The sequence below is a fragment of the Ailuropoda melanoleuca genome, chromosome 8 (assembly GCF_002007445.2).
Source record: "Ailuropoda melanoleuca isolate Jingjing chromosome 8, ASM200744v2, whole genome shotgun sequence".
In the NCBI taxonomy this organism is placed as follows: Eukaryota; Metazoa; Chordata; class Mammalia; order Carnivora; family Ursidae; genus Ailuropoda; species Ailuropoda melanoleuca.
Window position 1 is genome coordinate 83,962,332 of NC_048225.1, and position 16,688 is coordinate 83,979,019.

The 16,688-nt window shown below is 35.5% G+C and overlaps 1 protein-coding gene across 2 annotated transcripts in view; it reads right to left on the reverse strand.

Moving 5' to 3' along the window:
- Positions 1-16,688, reverse strand: part of HMCN1 (hemicentin 1) — a 477,641-nt gene that overhangs the window by 164,678 nt on the left and 296,275 nt on the right. For both annotated transcript variants that reach the window (XM_034666795.1, XM_034666794.1), the window contains exons 37-40: positions 7,431-7,532; positions 6,241-6,417; positions 2,842-2,993; positions 1,340-1,463 (exon numbers count right to left, since the gene is read on the reverse strand). In XM_034666795.1, the coding sequence (XP_034522686.1) occupies positions 1,340-1,463; positions 2,842-2,993; positions 6,241-6,417; positions 7,431-7,532 (555 nt within the window). The remainder of the gene's footprint in view (positions 1-1,339; positions 1,464-2,841; positions 2,994-6,240; positions 6,418-7,430; positions 7,533-16,688) is intronic.

A 16,688-nucleotide genomic window follows, 5' to 3' on the forward strand; every position in this document is an offset into this window, starting at 1 on the left:
TCCTCTGCTTGCGAATACCCATGTAAGTCCTCTGCTTGCTTGCTAATTATTGAAGGAGCTTTTGTATCACATGCTTAGATTGATTGATCTAAGAATCCTTAGATTCTCTAAGGATATTTCACATTGTCAGCATTCCAATTCGTCATAAAACATAAAAATGACTCAATTAGATTTAAGGGAAGGTGTAGATTCCTTGGGGTTGGGCATTTTAGACACATCTGTTATCTCCAATACAGAGCACCAGCAAAGCTGGAGGCTGGATGTGGACCCATGTCAACTGCAGAAGCAACAGAGAAGGGGAAGCACAGAGAGCCTTTTGGTAGTTTACTAATGCCAACTGGGACTTTCGAGCTCCATTAGACATGTACGTTATCCATGTCGTAACAAGGTTTTTTTTTTTTATTAAAAAACTATGATTTATAAGTTACTTGTGATTGTTAACATTTACTTTTGGCAAACTTATAAAGAGGAGTCAACCCACATGGTCTGGAGGTGAAAAAAAAAAGATATATTTTGAATAGGAGTGCACTACTTGGAAGTGAGGTGGGACTTAGAGAAGATTGTACACCTGAAACTAATAAAACACTGTATGTTAATTATACTGGAATTAAAATAGAAAAAACCCAGATACTCTTTGAGGGGCCATGGAGAAACAATTCCATTATTCCATGACCAAGGAAAATAATGCAAATAAGACACTGAAAGAAGCCTAAAACAGCTCAAATTGCAAAGGTAAACTAAAATGTAAAATGAAAAACACATTCTGTGAATGGAGGTCAATTAGGACTGAACTCTGTTCGGGAGGACTTTTGCTCTGATAGAATTAGACATTTCCTTTTGTACCTTATGGCTACATCACAGGTAGGAAAAAAACTTGAGTTTTCTCTAAATTTATACTTAACTTTTGCTTCTCAAATAGCCTTTAATTCATACAGTATTGACCGCAAAATATGCTGATTATAATTTAAAAGTAATAAAATCAAGGCTTTGAGTAGAATAGGTCAAGAGAGCTACTTGAACAGATGCTTCCTTTAGTGAGAAGATTATAACTTCCAAATTGCAAAGCTGCTCTCCATAGTCATGTTCTTTAGAGTGTTCTATGAAACCAACACCTAGCATGCCGGATGTATGCTTATTTTAATTTCTGAGATCTTTAAGAAAGGAAAATCAGACAATGTCAAATATAAAACAGAAAGGTAGAATTTGATTTGAATCGATACTGTAAAATCATTTCTATTGCTCATGGTTCTTTATTGTCAACAACTTCCTTTAACTTCCTCAATGATTTTAGGAATTAAACACATATATCAGAACAGAAATAATCATTACAATACTTCACCATATACTCTGAGGTCAATGTCCTTTTGTTTCTCCCCAGCAGCATTCACTGCCACGCACGTATATCTCCCAGTATCACTAATTTGAGCGCTGGTCAGTGCTAGGATGCGGCCTCCAGACAGAACCTTTCAATGAAAAGAAAGATCAATAGCCAACATGCTCCTCTGAGAAACGTACGTGTTAACAGCCTTTTCTCTCCTATTTTCTGCGGTTAATCCATTGACATTTGCCTCCAGAAAGATTTCCACTTGGACATTTTATTTTATTTATTTTTCCACTTGGATATTTTAAAGTGGGCAAGCATCATATAATCTACTTCTTAGCCTCTCTTTGAAATAAGACTGTGAAAAGCTAGAACCAAACTTGGTAATAACCACTGAAAACAAGTCCCTATACACAAAATCAAGTGAAGGTCCAATCTCATCCATCCTTACTGCAGAGAAGAGAAAGCCACCAGGGGAGAAAGATGAGAAGAAGTGGGAATAAGAGGAGCTAATCTTCCTTCTAATTTTCTTGGGCAGGATAAATAAGAAGTTATAATTAATAGCAAAGTAGCAGCCAAATAAATTAATTAGTCACATTCATGCTCTTTTATCCTATTGGTCTAGTTGTACTTCTAAAATATGGACATTAACTCTGGGTCTTGTATGGTCCCAAATTCTGAAAGCAGTGGATTTTTGAGAAAAGCTAAGTAAAAAGGTGGGAAAACTAAGTTCTCTACTAGGTAAAATAAAATTAAAGTGCACTTTAAATGAGATATGTTGGCTTCTATAATTTTAATTTTGAGTCAATCTGAAGCACTTAAACTGCTTTCTCAAATTCAAATTTCATTTCTACAATGTTGCCTTTCTAATTTTTCTTACTTTATTACTTGATGTTTTTGTAAAATTAAATATCCCCTATATGGCTCTCTAATTCATGAATGTTTCCAAACATTTTAATACAAATTTTAGAAGTAAATTCCTGTTTTTGTTGTTGATGAACACTTCTTTGTGCAAGGTATCTTTTGTGCTGGTGGCAGGGAATGGGGATGCGCAAGTAGGTAGAAAGTAAAACAAATGGTCAAAATATAGTACCTACATATGAAATAAAAGAATTCTTAGATATCCTGAGCTTTTACTTATTTTTTTTAAAAGATTTTATTTATTTATTTGACAGAGAGAGAGCAGGAGAGAACAAACAGCGGAGTAGCAAAGGGAGATGGAGAAGCAGGCTCCCCGTTGAGCAGGGAGCCAGATGTGGGGCTCGATCCCATGACCTTGGGATCATGACCTGAGCCTAAGGCAGTTGCTAAACCAACTGAGCCACCAGGTGACCCTGTATTGAGCTTTTAAAGAATTGTTTAGAAATCCCAATTGTGTGGATGGTAATTATGGATGTAAACGTGTATGTTTTTGGATAACCTTTGTTAATTATTCTCCAAATCTTGTTAACAGCTTTACCTGTTTGTACTGTATTTAATAATCAGGTGGTAGATTGCTCTTAAGACAGGACAGAGAGTACCTGTAACCCGTTAGTGAAACTAGAGACAGGGCTCCCGTCTTTCAACCAGGTCAGACTTGGGGCAGGGATTCCTCTGGCTTCACATTCTAACCTCACCAGGTTATTAACCACCACTGCCACCATGTTATTGCTGGCAGAAATCGATGGAGGCACTGAAAAGAAATAAAAAGTAAATAAAAATAAGTTAAGGCAAAGACCCCACCAAAAAGGAGAATTACAGACCGATTTCCCTAATGAATATGGACGCCAAAATCCTCAACAAGATCCTTGCTAATAGAATCCAACAGTACATTAAAAGGATTATCCATCATAACCAAATGGGATTCACACCTGGGATGCAAGCGTGGTTCAACATTCGCAAATCGATCAGCGTGATACATCATACCCACAAGAAAAGACTCAGGAACCATATGATCCTCTCAATTGATGCAGAAAAAGCATGTGACAAAATACAGCATCCTTTCCTGACTAAAATCCTTCAGAGTGTAGGAATAGAGGGTACATTTCTCAATCTCATAAAAGTCATCTATGAAAAGCCTACAGCAAATATTATTCTCAATGGGGAAAAGCTGGAAGCCTTTCCCTTAAGATCAGGAACACGACAAGGATGCCCACTCTCACCACTATTATTCAACATAGTACTAGAAGTCCTTGCAACAGCAATCAGACAACAAAAAGGGATCAAAGGTATCCAAATCGGCAGAGAAGAAGTCAAAATGTCTCTCTTCACAGATGACATGATACTCTATATGGAAAACCCAAAAGAATCCACTCCCAAACAATTAGAAGTTATAGAACAATTCAGTAATGTGGCGGGATACAAAATCAATGCTCAGAAATCAGCTGCATTTCTATACATGAATAATGAGACTGAAGAAAGAGAAATTAGGGAATCCATCCCATTTACAATAGCACCAAAAACCATACGTTACCTTGGAATTAAATTAACCAGCGATGTAAAGGACCTATATTCTAGAAACTATAAACCACTCTTGAAAGACATTGAGGAAGACATAAAAAGATGGAAAAATATTCCATGCTCATGGATTGGAAGAATTAACATAGTTAAAATGTCCATACTACCCAGAGCAATCTACACTTTCAATGCTATCCCGATCAAAATACCGAGGACATTTTTCAAAGAACTGGAACAAATAGTCCTTAAATTTGTATGGAACCAGAAAAGGCCCCGAATCTCCAAGGAACTGTTGAAAAGGAAAAACAAAGCTGGGGGCATCACAATGCCGGATTTCGAGCTGTACTACAAAGCTGTGATCACAAAGACAGCATGGTACTGGCACAAAAACAGACACATCGACCAATGGAACAGAATAGAGAACCCAGAAATGGACCCTCGGCTCTTTGGGCAACTAATCTTTGATAAAGCAGGAAAAAACATCCGGTGGAAAAAAGACAGTCTCTTCAATAAATGGTGCTGGGAAAATTGGACAGCTACATGCAAAAGAATGAAACTTGACCACTCTCTCACACCATACACAAAAATAAACTCCAAATGGATGAAAGACCTCAATGTGAGACAGGAATCCATCAAAATTCTAGAGGAGAACATAGGCAACAACTTCTATGACATCGGCCAGAGCAACCTTTTTCACGACACATCTCCAAAGGCAAGAGAAATAAAAGATAAAATGAACTTATGGGACTTTATCAGGATAAAGAGCTTCTGCACAGCCAAGGAAACAGTCAAAAAAACTAAGAGACAGCCCACGGAATGGGAGAATATATTTGCAAAGGACACCACAGATAAAGGACTGGTATCCAAGATCTACAAAGAACTTCTCAAACTCAATACACGAGAAACAAATAAACAAATCATAAAATGGGCAGAAGATATGAACAGACACTTTTCCAATGAAGACATACAAATGGCTAACAGACACATGAAAAAATGTTCAAAATCATTAGCCATCAGGGAAATTCAAATCAAAACCACACTGAGATACCACCTTACGCCAGTTAGAATGGCAAAGATAGACAAGGCAAGAAACAACAATTGTTGGAGAGGATGTGGAGAAAGGGGATCCCTCCTACATTGTTGGTGGGAATGCAAGTTGGTACAGCCACTCTGGAAAACAGTGTGGAGGTCCCTTAAAAAGTTAAAAATTGAACTACCCTATGACCCAGCCATTGCACTACTGGGTGTTTACCCCAAAGATACAGACGTAGTAAAGAGAAGGGCCATATGCACCCCAATGTTCATAGCTGCATTGTCCACAATAGCCAAATCATGGAAGGAGCCGAGATGCCCTTCAACAGATGACTGGATTAAGAAGCTGTGGTCCATATATACAATGGAATATTACTCAGCTATCAGAAAGAACGAATTCTCAACATTTGCTGCAACATGGACGGCACTGGAGGAGATAATGCTAAGTGAAATAAGTCAAGCAGAGAAAGACAATTATCATATGATTTCTCTCATCTATGGAACATAAGAACTAGGAGGATCGGTAGGGGAAGAAAGGGATAAAGAAAAGGGGGGTAATCAGAAGGGGGAATGAAACATGAGAGACTATGGACTATGAGAAACACTGGGGGCCTCAGAGGGGAGGGGGGTGGGGGAATGGGATAGACTGGTGATGGGTAGTAAGGAGAGCACGTATTGCATGATACACTGGGTGTTATACGGAACTAATGAATCATCGAGCTTTACATCAGAAGCCGGGGAAGTAGTGTATGGTGACTAACATAATATAATAAAAAATCATTAAAAAATCATTAAAAAGTAAATAAAATTATATAATTAATTTCATTTACAAAAAAAAAAAGATATATTAACATCACCGAATATTTCAACTCAATCTAATGAAAAATACTGTATAGGTCTGTTTTCACACATGGGTTTTTTGTGGTTTTGTTTTGTTGAGTTCTTTCACATCACTTATTTGAGATTCTAAGCACAGCTATTCAATTATCAATATTTCTACTTTACAGATGAGGAGAAGGAGGTTTTGCTACTTTGTTTAGGAATTCCAGTTTTTAATGCCAGAGTATATTTTTATTTCTTGATTTCCAGGGGTATGTGTGCGTGCGCACCTTCCTCCAGTATATCCATAACAACTACATTGTCTTAAAAGCATTATTAAGGTAATAACATAAAATCATTCTGTGATCAAAACCTATGATTTTGATAGACAGTATTTACAAATAGGGTTATTGTCATTAGCTGATAACATCGTTGATGACTTTTTCAACAGTTTATCTAAAGCAAACTGAAGTTCAACAGCATGTGACAGTAGAGCATTTTAATAGTAGTCAGGAAATAAAAACAGTCATCAGTTTTAGAACACTGAGCCTTTAAATAAAGATAACAAAACACACTATGTAATCATTTTGAATGCATTTTTACCCCAAGATGAATCTAGAAGTGTCACTAACCATGGACCTGCAGACTGTAAAATAACTCTGTAGCTCCGGCTGAGTTGATGGCCACACATTTATATATGCCAGCATCGGCGATCTGGGCACTTCCAATATCAATAGTCTGTCCTCTGTTCAAGAAAGTCACACCAGTGGAACCTGAGAGCGGGCGACTATCTTTGTACCATGTAATAGCTGCAAGGGAAAGAAGGAAGAAGTACATCTATTTAATTTTTTCTTCTAAAGTTCGATACCACTAAATTGGAGGTTAACTAAAATAGTAAGAATTGGGCTCCTGGGTGGCTCAGCTGGTTAAGCGACTGCCTTTGGCTCAGATCATGATCTCGGGCGTCCTGGGATTGAGTCCCACATCAGGTTTCCCTTGCTCTGCGGGGAGCCTGATTCTCCCTCTCCCTCTGCCTGCCACTCACCCTGCTTGTGCTCTCTCTCTGTCAAATAAATAATAAAATCTTTAAAAAAATAATCAGAATTGCTTTATTCTTATGCTTATTATTCAAGTTTAATCAGTTTAAATACCTCTTTAGGATTGGTTTTGAGGAGGAGGTAACCCTAAGAAGAACATGAATAGCCAAGCCAATACAAGTGTCCTGAAAATGAAATTATAAAGCAAATATTCTTTATATTATCTCTAATGTATCAATATTGTTTGGTAGCAAACTTTTAACCAATTTTATTTCTTTTTGTTATATCTATCCCTCTCATCTATAAAAACTTTGTCTATGCATTTGATCAAAACCAAAGACTGTATACACTATTAGCCTAATAAATTATATTGTTATTTATTCATGTTAATAACTTACCAGTGATGTGAATCAACAAAAAGAATAATATTCTCATTAAATGATGGATTTATAAAGATAATCAATTTGAAATAGAGAAAAAAATGTTTTTCAACATAAATTTATAAAAAAACTACCACTGTGGATTTGTGGCCACAGTAAGGACAATAAGACAATTAGTTATTTACATATTTCTACCTTGTTTAAATGGGCAAATTATTTCATGCAGTTAGAAGAAATGAAAATTCAAAAATATCATCCACCTAATTACATCATTGCTTTACCCTTGGAATGTATTCTATAATCTTTCCTTTATTAGTAATTACTATATTGTGCTCATAAGCAGATTTAGCTTTTCCCAGAAATCTTAAAATGTCAGTAAGTTAGGGAGTCCACAAGTAAACCTACCAGGTAAGGGATTTCCAGCTGCCTTACACTCCAACTGAATGGGGTTGTTCACCACCACGGTCTCATTCAGCATCTTCCCTGCATCCTCCAGACTAGGTGGTTCTACAAGAAGCCCAAACATAATTAATTCACATAAGTAGGACATTTAAACAGAAACTATTTGCTCAGTGGAAATTAGCATTCCTTTCTGTCTTTCACATACACACTGATATACTTGGAACAAAAGTATTCTATTAAGTAGAACTGAAGAACAGAATAAAAAAAAGATCTTGGGGCACCTGGGTGGCTCAGTCTGTTGGGCATCTGCCTTTAGCTCAGGTCATGATCTCCCGGGCCTGGGCTTGAGCCCTGCATGAGACTTCCTGCTCAGTGGGGAGTCTGCTTCTCTGTCTCTCTCCTTCTGCCCCTCCCCACTGCTTGTTCTCTCTCTCTCTCACAAATAAATAAAATCTCTTAAAAATATAATAAATACATATAAATTTATTTTAAAAAGATCTTACTAAGTTTTCAAGATCATTCACTCTTTTGTCCCCAGAAGGAAAATCCTCAGAATTATAGATTAGCAGGGTAGTAAAGAAAGTTAAAGGACTATTTTTTTATTCCAATTAATCTGATTGGTCTGATGATGAATTGCCTTTAACAAGAAGTAAGCTATCCCATTTGAACTTTTCCAGTAAAAGGGAAATCAATATTTCTCAATTTCTGACTTTATCTTCAGATAGTATTATCTTAACCATTTCAGAAAAATTAGAATCTTTTTTTTTGTTTATTAGCAGTTTTTTCTTCTGATATAAAAGTTATAATTAAAATGTTAGTAAAATAAAATAGAAAACTACATTTTTAGTTTTAAATATCACAGATAATACTACTCTATTATTTAATGTGCATATAATAAAGTAGGAATTTGGAAAGTCTGAGAGACATAGTGTAAAAGGAATAACAACACAGAATAGCAATGCACTATGTTTCTAACACTATCTCAAGGAGTATAGAATGGATGCCAGGATGAAAAACTCACAAGTAAACTAGAGGCCTTATCTTATTGTGAGAAGATACTGTAGATGTAAGTTAGTATCTGAAGTTTATAGAAAAACTACATTTTAAAGATTTGCTAAATTTAACTCATTTAATGCACTGGACCCCTTCAACCCCACCCCATACATAATCAAGCAATCAATCTATTCATTGATCTAGCAAAAATAGAAGAGTAAAGAAGAAAGGAGAACTAAATAAGAAGAAAAAAATCAATTATGTAAGTCAAGAGCATAAATGTGAATGAGCTTAGTTTTTATTCAATAGACAAAGAGTTAACATATTTTTTTATTTTTTATTTTTAAAGATTTGTTTATTTGAGAGAGAGTGGGGGAGGCACAGAGGGAAAGAGAGAGAATCCCAAGCAGACTCCCCTCTAAGCATAGAGCCCAATGCGGGACTCCATCCCTTGACCCAGAGACCATGACCTGAACCGAAATCAAGAGTAAGACACTTAACTGACTGAGCCACCCAGGCACCCCAACACTATTTTCTTTAATAAAAAAGTCCAAGTGGATAAAGAGCATAAATAAAAAACTCACAAAAATACTGACAATAAAGAGCTGGGGAAAGCTATGCCAAGACAACAGGGTGACATCAATTTCTGACAAACTGGTACGTATACTAAGCAAAAATCATTAAACATGACAAAGCAATGTGCTTTCTATTGCTTAAAAGGTCACGATTCATGATGAATCCATTATAATGGCAATGCTTTATGCATTGAATAACAAAGCAAAAATTGTTAAAGAGCAGGAAAATTTTGAAAAATCTAAAAGTAGTATACTTTAGTGCACCTTTCTCAGGAATTCATTATAGTGAAACAAAATTAAGTTTTAAAGAATCTGAAAAATAAAAATACCCACCCAGATTGTGTGTGTATTTGTGTGTGTATGTACACTTATAGTTAACAAGGAATATACATTTTTTTCAAATGCCATATACATATTTTCAAAACTCACATATTAGCCACAAAATCTCAAGAAATCATTTATAACCACAATTTAATAAAATTATAATAAAAATGAGTAGAAATCAAAAACAAAAATATAAAGCTCTATACAAGGGGAAACATCATTAAAAGGAAATCAAGACAAAAGTAGAAAGAAAAAAATAAAATAGAGAGTGATTAAATTTAAAACATACAGTACGTCACCTAGATCTATACTATAGTACTCAAAGGAAATCTTAGTGCCCTAATTAACATATTAAAAACTAAAAAACAATGAAAATAAACGTTATAAACACTCAACTCGGAATCCAGAAAAAGATCAATAAAATAAACCAAAAGAAGTCAGGGATAAAGAAATAATAAAAATAAAAGCAGAAGACAATACCAAAGAAAACAAACAAGCAAAAACAACAACAAAAGGCAATGAAACTCAAAGTTGGTTTTCAACAAGTTTAAAATAAAATCTGTCCTCAGCATAAATGTCTTTGTGGGTCAGATCTCTGTATTTCTGGAGGTTGTTCTTGAAGACAAAGCCTAGAACCCAATCCTCCTTTGTATCTGTACCCCTTTAAATCAGTGTGTTAACACTTCCTGCTGGAAATGCCTAGAATGTTTCTGTTTTCTGCACTGAATTCAGATGAATGATAGGGTATTTAAACACAAAAGACCTTTAAATATGGCTATATGATTTTTCCAACTGAAAAGGAAAAATAATTAGTCTATGACACATTCCTTCTAAACAGTTATTTAAATACTCACTTGAAGCCTTCTGGACTGAAGTGATCACTGAAGGCTTTGACAAACTATGTAGCTGCTGCAATAAAACATTATGGTAAGAATAAGAAATGCAAGTGCTATGGAGTGGGTTGGCTATTTTTCATTCCCTTAGAGAACTCAAAGAAAAAAAAAAATTAGACGTCAGCAAGAACGGCAGAGTAAGAACTCCAAAAATCCACTCCTCCATAAAAGAAACAAGAACACTGGAAAATTTGTCAAAATCAACTTTTTCAGAACTCTGGAAATTAACCAAAGACTTGCAACAATCCAAGAAATGTTTATTCAAGAAAAACAGCTAAATCTCATTAAAAACAGTGAGTTTTATGGCATTTTATCTCCCTCTATTTCCACCACTCTTTCCACAGATCAGCAGTAAACTTGAAAACAAATAGCTTAGCAATCACTGTGAAAAAAAGCAGCCTAGCAGATACTGAAAGAAGCAGAACGGGTCTGGAGCTACCTAAGAGCATCGTTGCTAGAAAACTGTCACTGTTTGACCTGTCTGGCCCTTCCCTGGAAATCCACACTCAAAGGACTTGTCTTTATTTAATCAGATTCAGAGTTTGCTTAGTGCAAACAGCCTTTTCCCCAGGGGCATGTTAAAATCTGTAAAAACAGACTTCAGAGAAATTGTTCAGAAAACTCACCATATTAGTTTCCTCTCGCTTTCACAACAAATTGCCTCAAACTTGACAGTTTAAACAATACAAACTTATTATCTTACAGTTCTATGGTTAAGAAGTCCAACATAGTCTCACTGGGTTAAAATAAGTCTCAGAAAGGCTTAGTTCCTTTCTGTAGGCTGCAGAGACTCTATTCCTTGCCTTTTCCAATGTACAGAGGTCACTTATATGCCTTAGCTTGTGGCCTTCCTTCCTCTGTCTTCAAACCCAGCAATGGAGATGTGTGGAGGACTCATAAGACCCTCTCACATCCCACCACTATGAAGTCCTGCCTTCTTCCTCCACTTTGATGTCCTTCTGATTACACTGGGTCTACCTGGAAAATCCTGGGTAATCTACCTATTTTTAGGTCAGTTGATTAACAACCTTAATTCCATCTGTATTCTTAATTCCTCTTTGACATGTAATCTAACATATTCACAGGTTCTAGGAGTAGGATGTGAACATTTTGGGGAGTAACTGTATTCTACCTACCCATTAAATAAATATACAGAAGACAAAAACAAACAAAACACCAGCAACATCAGTTACAACTATAACAATAACTATGGAAAGAAGAGGATATGGTTTCCAGAACTGCCACATTATATTATTTTTTGAATTTTTATTTTTTAATCCTAGTATAGTAAATGTACAGTGTTATATTAGTTTCAGGTGTATAATATAGCAATTCAACAATTATATAACATCACTCAGTGGTCATCATGGTGAGTGCATTCTTAATTTCCTTCACCTATTTCATCCACCCCCAACCACCTCCCTTCCAGTGGTAACCATCAGTTTGTTCTCCATAGCTAAGAGTCTATTTTTTGGCTTGTCTCTTTTTCTTTGTTCTTTTGTTTTGTTTCTTAAGTTACACATATGAGTGAAATCATATGATATTTGTCTTTCTCTGACTGACTTATTTCACTTAGCATTACACTCTCTAGATGCAGCCATATTGTTGCAAATAGCAGATTTCATTCTTTTTTATGGCTGAGTAATATTCCATTGTATCTGTCTATCATCTATCTATCTATCTATCTATCATCTATCTATCTCACAATATCACATATCTTTATATATTCATCTATTGATGGACACTTGGGCTGCTTCCATAATTTAGCTATTATAAGTAATACTGCAATAAATATAGGGGTGCATATTATCTTTTTGAATTAGTATTTTTGTATTTTTTGGGTAAATACCCAATAGTGGAATTACTAAATCATAAGGTAATTCTATTTTTAATATTCGGAGGAACCTCTACACTGTTTTCCACAGTGGTTGCACCAGTTTGCATTCCCACCAACAGTGCATGAGTGTTCCTTTTCCCCCACATCTTTGCCAATACTCATTGTTTCTTGTACTTTTCATTGTAGCCATTCTGATAGGTGTGAGGTGATATCTCATTGTAGTTTTCATTTGCATTCCTCTGATGATTCTTGACGTTGAGCATCATTTCATACCACATTATATTATTTAAAATGTCTACTTTTCAACAAAAGTTATGAGACATGCAAACAAATAAGAAAGCAAGGTCCATGCATAGGAAAAGAGGCAGTCAAGAGAATATGTCCATGAGGAAGCCCAGATATTAAACTTATTAGACAAAGACTTTAAATCAGTTATTTTATGGGATGCCTGGGTGTCTCAATCAGTTAAGTGTCCAACTCTTGATTTCAACTCAGGCCATGATCTCAGGGTTGTGAGATCTCAGGGTTGTCAGGCTCTGTGCTGGATGTGAAGCCTGCTTAAGATATTCTCTTTCTCTTGGGGCACCTGGGTGGCTCAGTCATTAAGCGTCTGCCTTCAGCTCAGGGCATGATCCCAGAGTCCTGGGATCGAGCCCTGCATCAGGCTCCTCCTCTGGGAGCCTGCTTCTTCCTCTCCCACTCCTCCTGCTTGTGTTCCCTCTTTTGCTGGCTGTCTCTATCACTGTCAAATAAATAAATAAAATCTTAAAAAAAAAAAAAGATATTCTCTCTCTCTCTCCCCCTCTGCTCCTCCCCCCTTCTCTCTCCTTCTAAAAAAAATTAAAATAAAAAAAATCATCTAGGGGCACCTGGGTGGCACATCGGTTAAGCGTCTGCCTTCGGCTCAGGGCATGATCCTGCCATTATGGGATCGAGCCCCACATCAGGCTCCTCCGCTAGAAGCCTGCTTCTTCCTCTCCCACTCCCCCTGCTTGTGTTCACTCTCTCGCTGGCTGTCTCTGTCAAATAAATAAATAAAATCTTTTAAAAAAATCATCTATTTTATTATATTCCAAGAGTTAAAAGAAACCATGTCTATAGAACTAAAGGGGAGGGCCTGGATGGCTCAGTCATTAAGTGTCTGCCTTCAGCTCCGGTCATGATATCAGCATTCTGGGATCGAGCCCTGCATTGGGCTCCCTGCTCAGCGGGAAGCCTGCTTTTTATTCTCCCACTCCCCCTGCTTGTGTTCCCTCTCTTGATGCCCCTCTCTCTCTGTCAAATAAATAAATAAATAAAATCTTAAAAAAAAATCTAAAGGAAAGTAGGAGAATGATGTTTCACTAAACAGAGAGTATTGATCAAGAACTGGAAATTGTAGAAAGGACCAAACACAAAGTCTAAAATTTAAAAGTGCAGTATTTGAGTTGGAAGAAGAAAGAATCAATAATTTAAAGATAGGTTAATTGAAATGATCCAAGTTTAGGGGCAGAAAGAAAAAAAGAACAACGAAAAATTGACAGATAAGAGATTCTGAGGCTTGTGGGATACCATCTAGCATTATTCATAATTAAAGTCCATCCCAAAGAAGAGGAGAGAGAGAAAAGTGTAGAGAGAATACTTGAACATAAATGGTTGAAAACTTCCCAAATATGAGGGAAAACATTAATGCACACATTTAAGAAGTTTAACAAACTCCAACTTCGGTAAACTCAAAGAAACCCACACCTAGACATATCATGAAAAAGAGAATCTTAAAAGTAGCAAGGTAGAGAAGTGACTTATTATGTACAGGAATCCTCAATAAGTCTATTATCTGATTTTTCATCAAAAAACATGGAGGCCTCAACATACTAGGATATATTAGCAATATACTAGCATATATTAACAGTGCTGAAAGAAAAAGACTATCAACAAAGAATTCTATCTCTAGCAAAACTATCCTTTAGAAGGAGAAATTAAAACATTCATGGAAAAAAAGAAAGTTCATTACTAGTCTCCAGCTTTACAAGAAACACTGTAAGTCCTTCAGGCTGCAAAGAAACAGTAACTCTAATACACATGATGAAATAAAGAGCACTAGTATAAGTAACTAATAGTAAAGAAAGTAAAACTATATTTCAAGCATAACTTTTTTATCCTCTATGATTTAAAAGACAACAGCATAAATCAGTAATTACAAATCTATACTGATGGGATCATGATGAATAAAGGTGTAATATTTATGGCAATAATAGCACAAAGGAGGGAAAAGGGAAGAAAGTTGTAAAGGAACAAAGCTCTTTACACTATCGAAATTAAATTTTATTCCAAAGTATATTATTAATTAAGATGTTAATTGTGATCCTCAAGGCAATCACAAAGAATAAACTGAAAAATATAATAAAAGAAATAAGGGAAATAAAATGGTACACAAGAAAATAGCTATTTAATATAAAGAGGCAGTAATGGAGAAACATAAAAACCGAAATGACATAATACATATAAAAAACACAGAGCATGGTAGACCATAAACTCTACCTTGTCAGTAATTACATTAAATGTAAATGGATTAAACACTACTACAAGAGACACACTCCTGAGTCAAAGACAAATAGATTGAAAATTAAAGGTTATAAAAAGATATACCATACAACTAGTAACCAAACAAAAACCAGAGAGGCTACACCAATATCAAACAAAATAGACTTTAAAACAAAAATTACTAGCAACAAAGTAGGGCAATTTTAAAAGATATAACAACTGTACTCATACATTTACATAATAACAGAGTCTCAAGGTACCTGGAGCAAAAACTGACAGAATCAAAAGGAGAAATAGTAATTCCACAATAATAGCTGAAAACCTCAATATTCCAGTTTCAATAACGGGTAGAACAACTAAACAGAAAATCAGCGAGAAAACAGAAGACTTGAACAACAGTATAAAGCACAAGAACACACAGAATGCTCCATCCAATAACAGCAGAACACACATTCTTCTCAAATGCACACTTAACATTCTTAAGTACAGAGTATAAGTTAGACACAAAACAAGTCTCAATACATTTAAAAGGATTAAAATCATACAGAATGTGTTTTCTAACCACAATGGAATAAAATTATGAATCAATGACAAGAGAAGACTTGGGAAATTCACAAATATGTGGAAATTAAGTAACACATTCTTAAGTAACTAAGTGGTCAAAGAAATCATGAGATATTAGATAATACTCTGAGATAAATTAAAATAAAAAGACAACATACCAAAACTTATGAAATACACATAAAGCAATGATTAGAATAAAATGTGTAGCTATAAATAACTATACTAAAACTAAATCTTGAATCAATAATCTAACGTTCTACCTTAAGAAGCCAGAAAAAAGAAGAGTAAAGTAAATCCAAGATAAGCAGAAGGAAGAAAATAATAAACATTAGAGGATAAATAAATTAAACAGACAATAGAAAAATGAAAGATAAAATCAATAAGACCAAAACCTTATATTTTGAAAAGATCAACAAAGTGGACAAAATTTTAGATAGATCAATCAAGACAAAACAAAAGAGAGAAGACCAAATTTCTACAATTAGAAATGAAAGAGGAGTCATTACTATCAACCTTACAGAATTAAAAAGGACTATGGGGGAATATTATAAACAAGTGTGTCCCTATAAATTAGATAAACTAGATGAAACAGACGATTTCTGGAAAATCATAAACGACTGAAACTGACTCAAGAAAAAATAGAAAATCTGAATAGATGTATAAAAATTTAAAAATGACACTAGTAATAAAAAGCATCCCACAAAGAAAATCCCAGGCCCAAATGGCTTTACTGGGAATTCTACAAAACATGTAAGAAATATTAACGTGAAGGGGATCCCTCCTACATTGTTGGTGGGAATGCAAGTTGGTACAGCCACTCTGGAAAACAGTGTGGAGGTCCCTTAAAAAGTTGAAAATTGAGCTACCCTATGACCCAGCAATTGCACTACTGGGTGTTTACCCCAAAGATACAGACGTAGTAAAGAGAAGGGCCATATGCACCCCAGTGTTCATAGCTGCATTGTCCACAATAGCCAAATCATGGAAGAAGCCGAGATGCCCTTCAACAGGTGACTGGATTAAGAAGCTGTGGTCCATATATACAATGGAATATTACTCAGCTATCAGAAAGAACGAATTCTCAACATTTGCTGCAACATGGACGGCACTGGAGGAGATAATGCTAAGTGAAATAAGTTAAGCAGAGAAAGACAAGAAATATTAACGTGAATCCTTCACAAACCTCTTTCAAAATAGAGCAGAGAGTCAACACTTCTCAAATCACTCTAAGAAGCCAGTTTTACCCTGATAATAAAACCAGACAGAGAGAGCCAATAAAAGGGTGCTACAGTCCAATATCTGTTATGAAGACAGACATAAAAATAATCAAGAAAATACTAATAAGGTGAATACAGCAACATATAAAACAAATTAAGCACCATGACCAAGAGGATCTAATGCTAGGAAGGCAGGGTTGGTTTAACATATGAAAATCAACCAGTATAATCAAGACAGTGTGGTACTCAAAAATTAACTTGAAATGGATTAAAGCTGTTAATGTAAGACCTGAAACCACAAAACTTCTAGAAGAAAACATAGGGGGGAAAGGTAT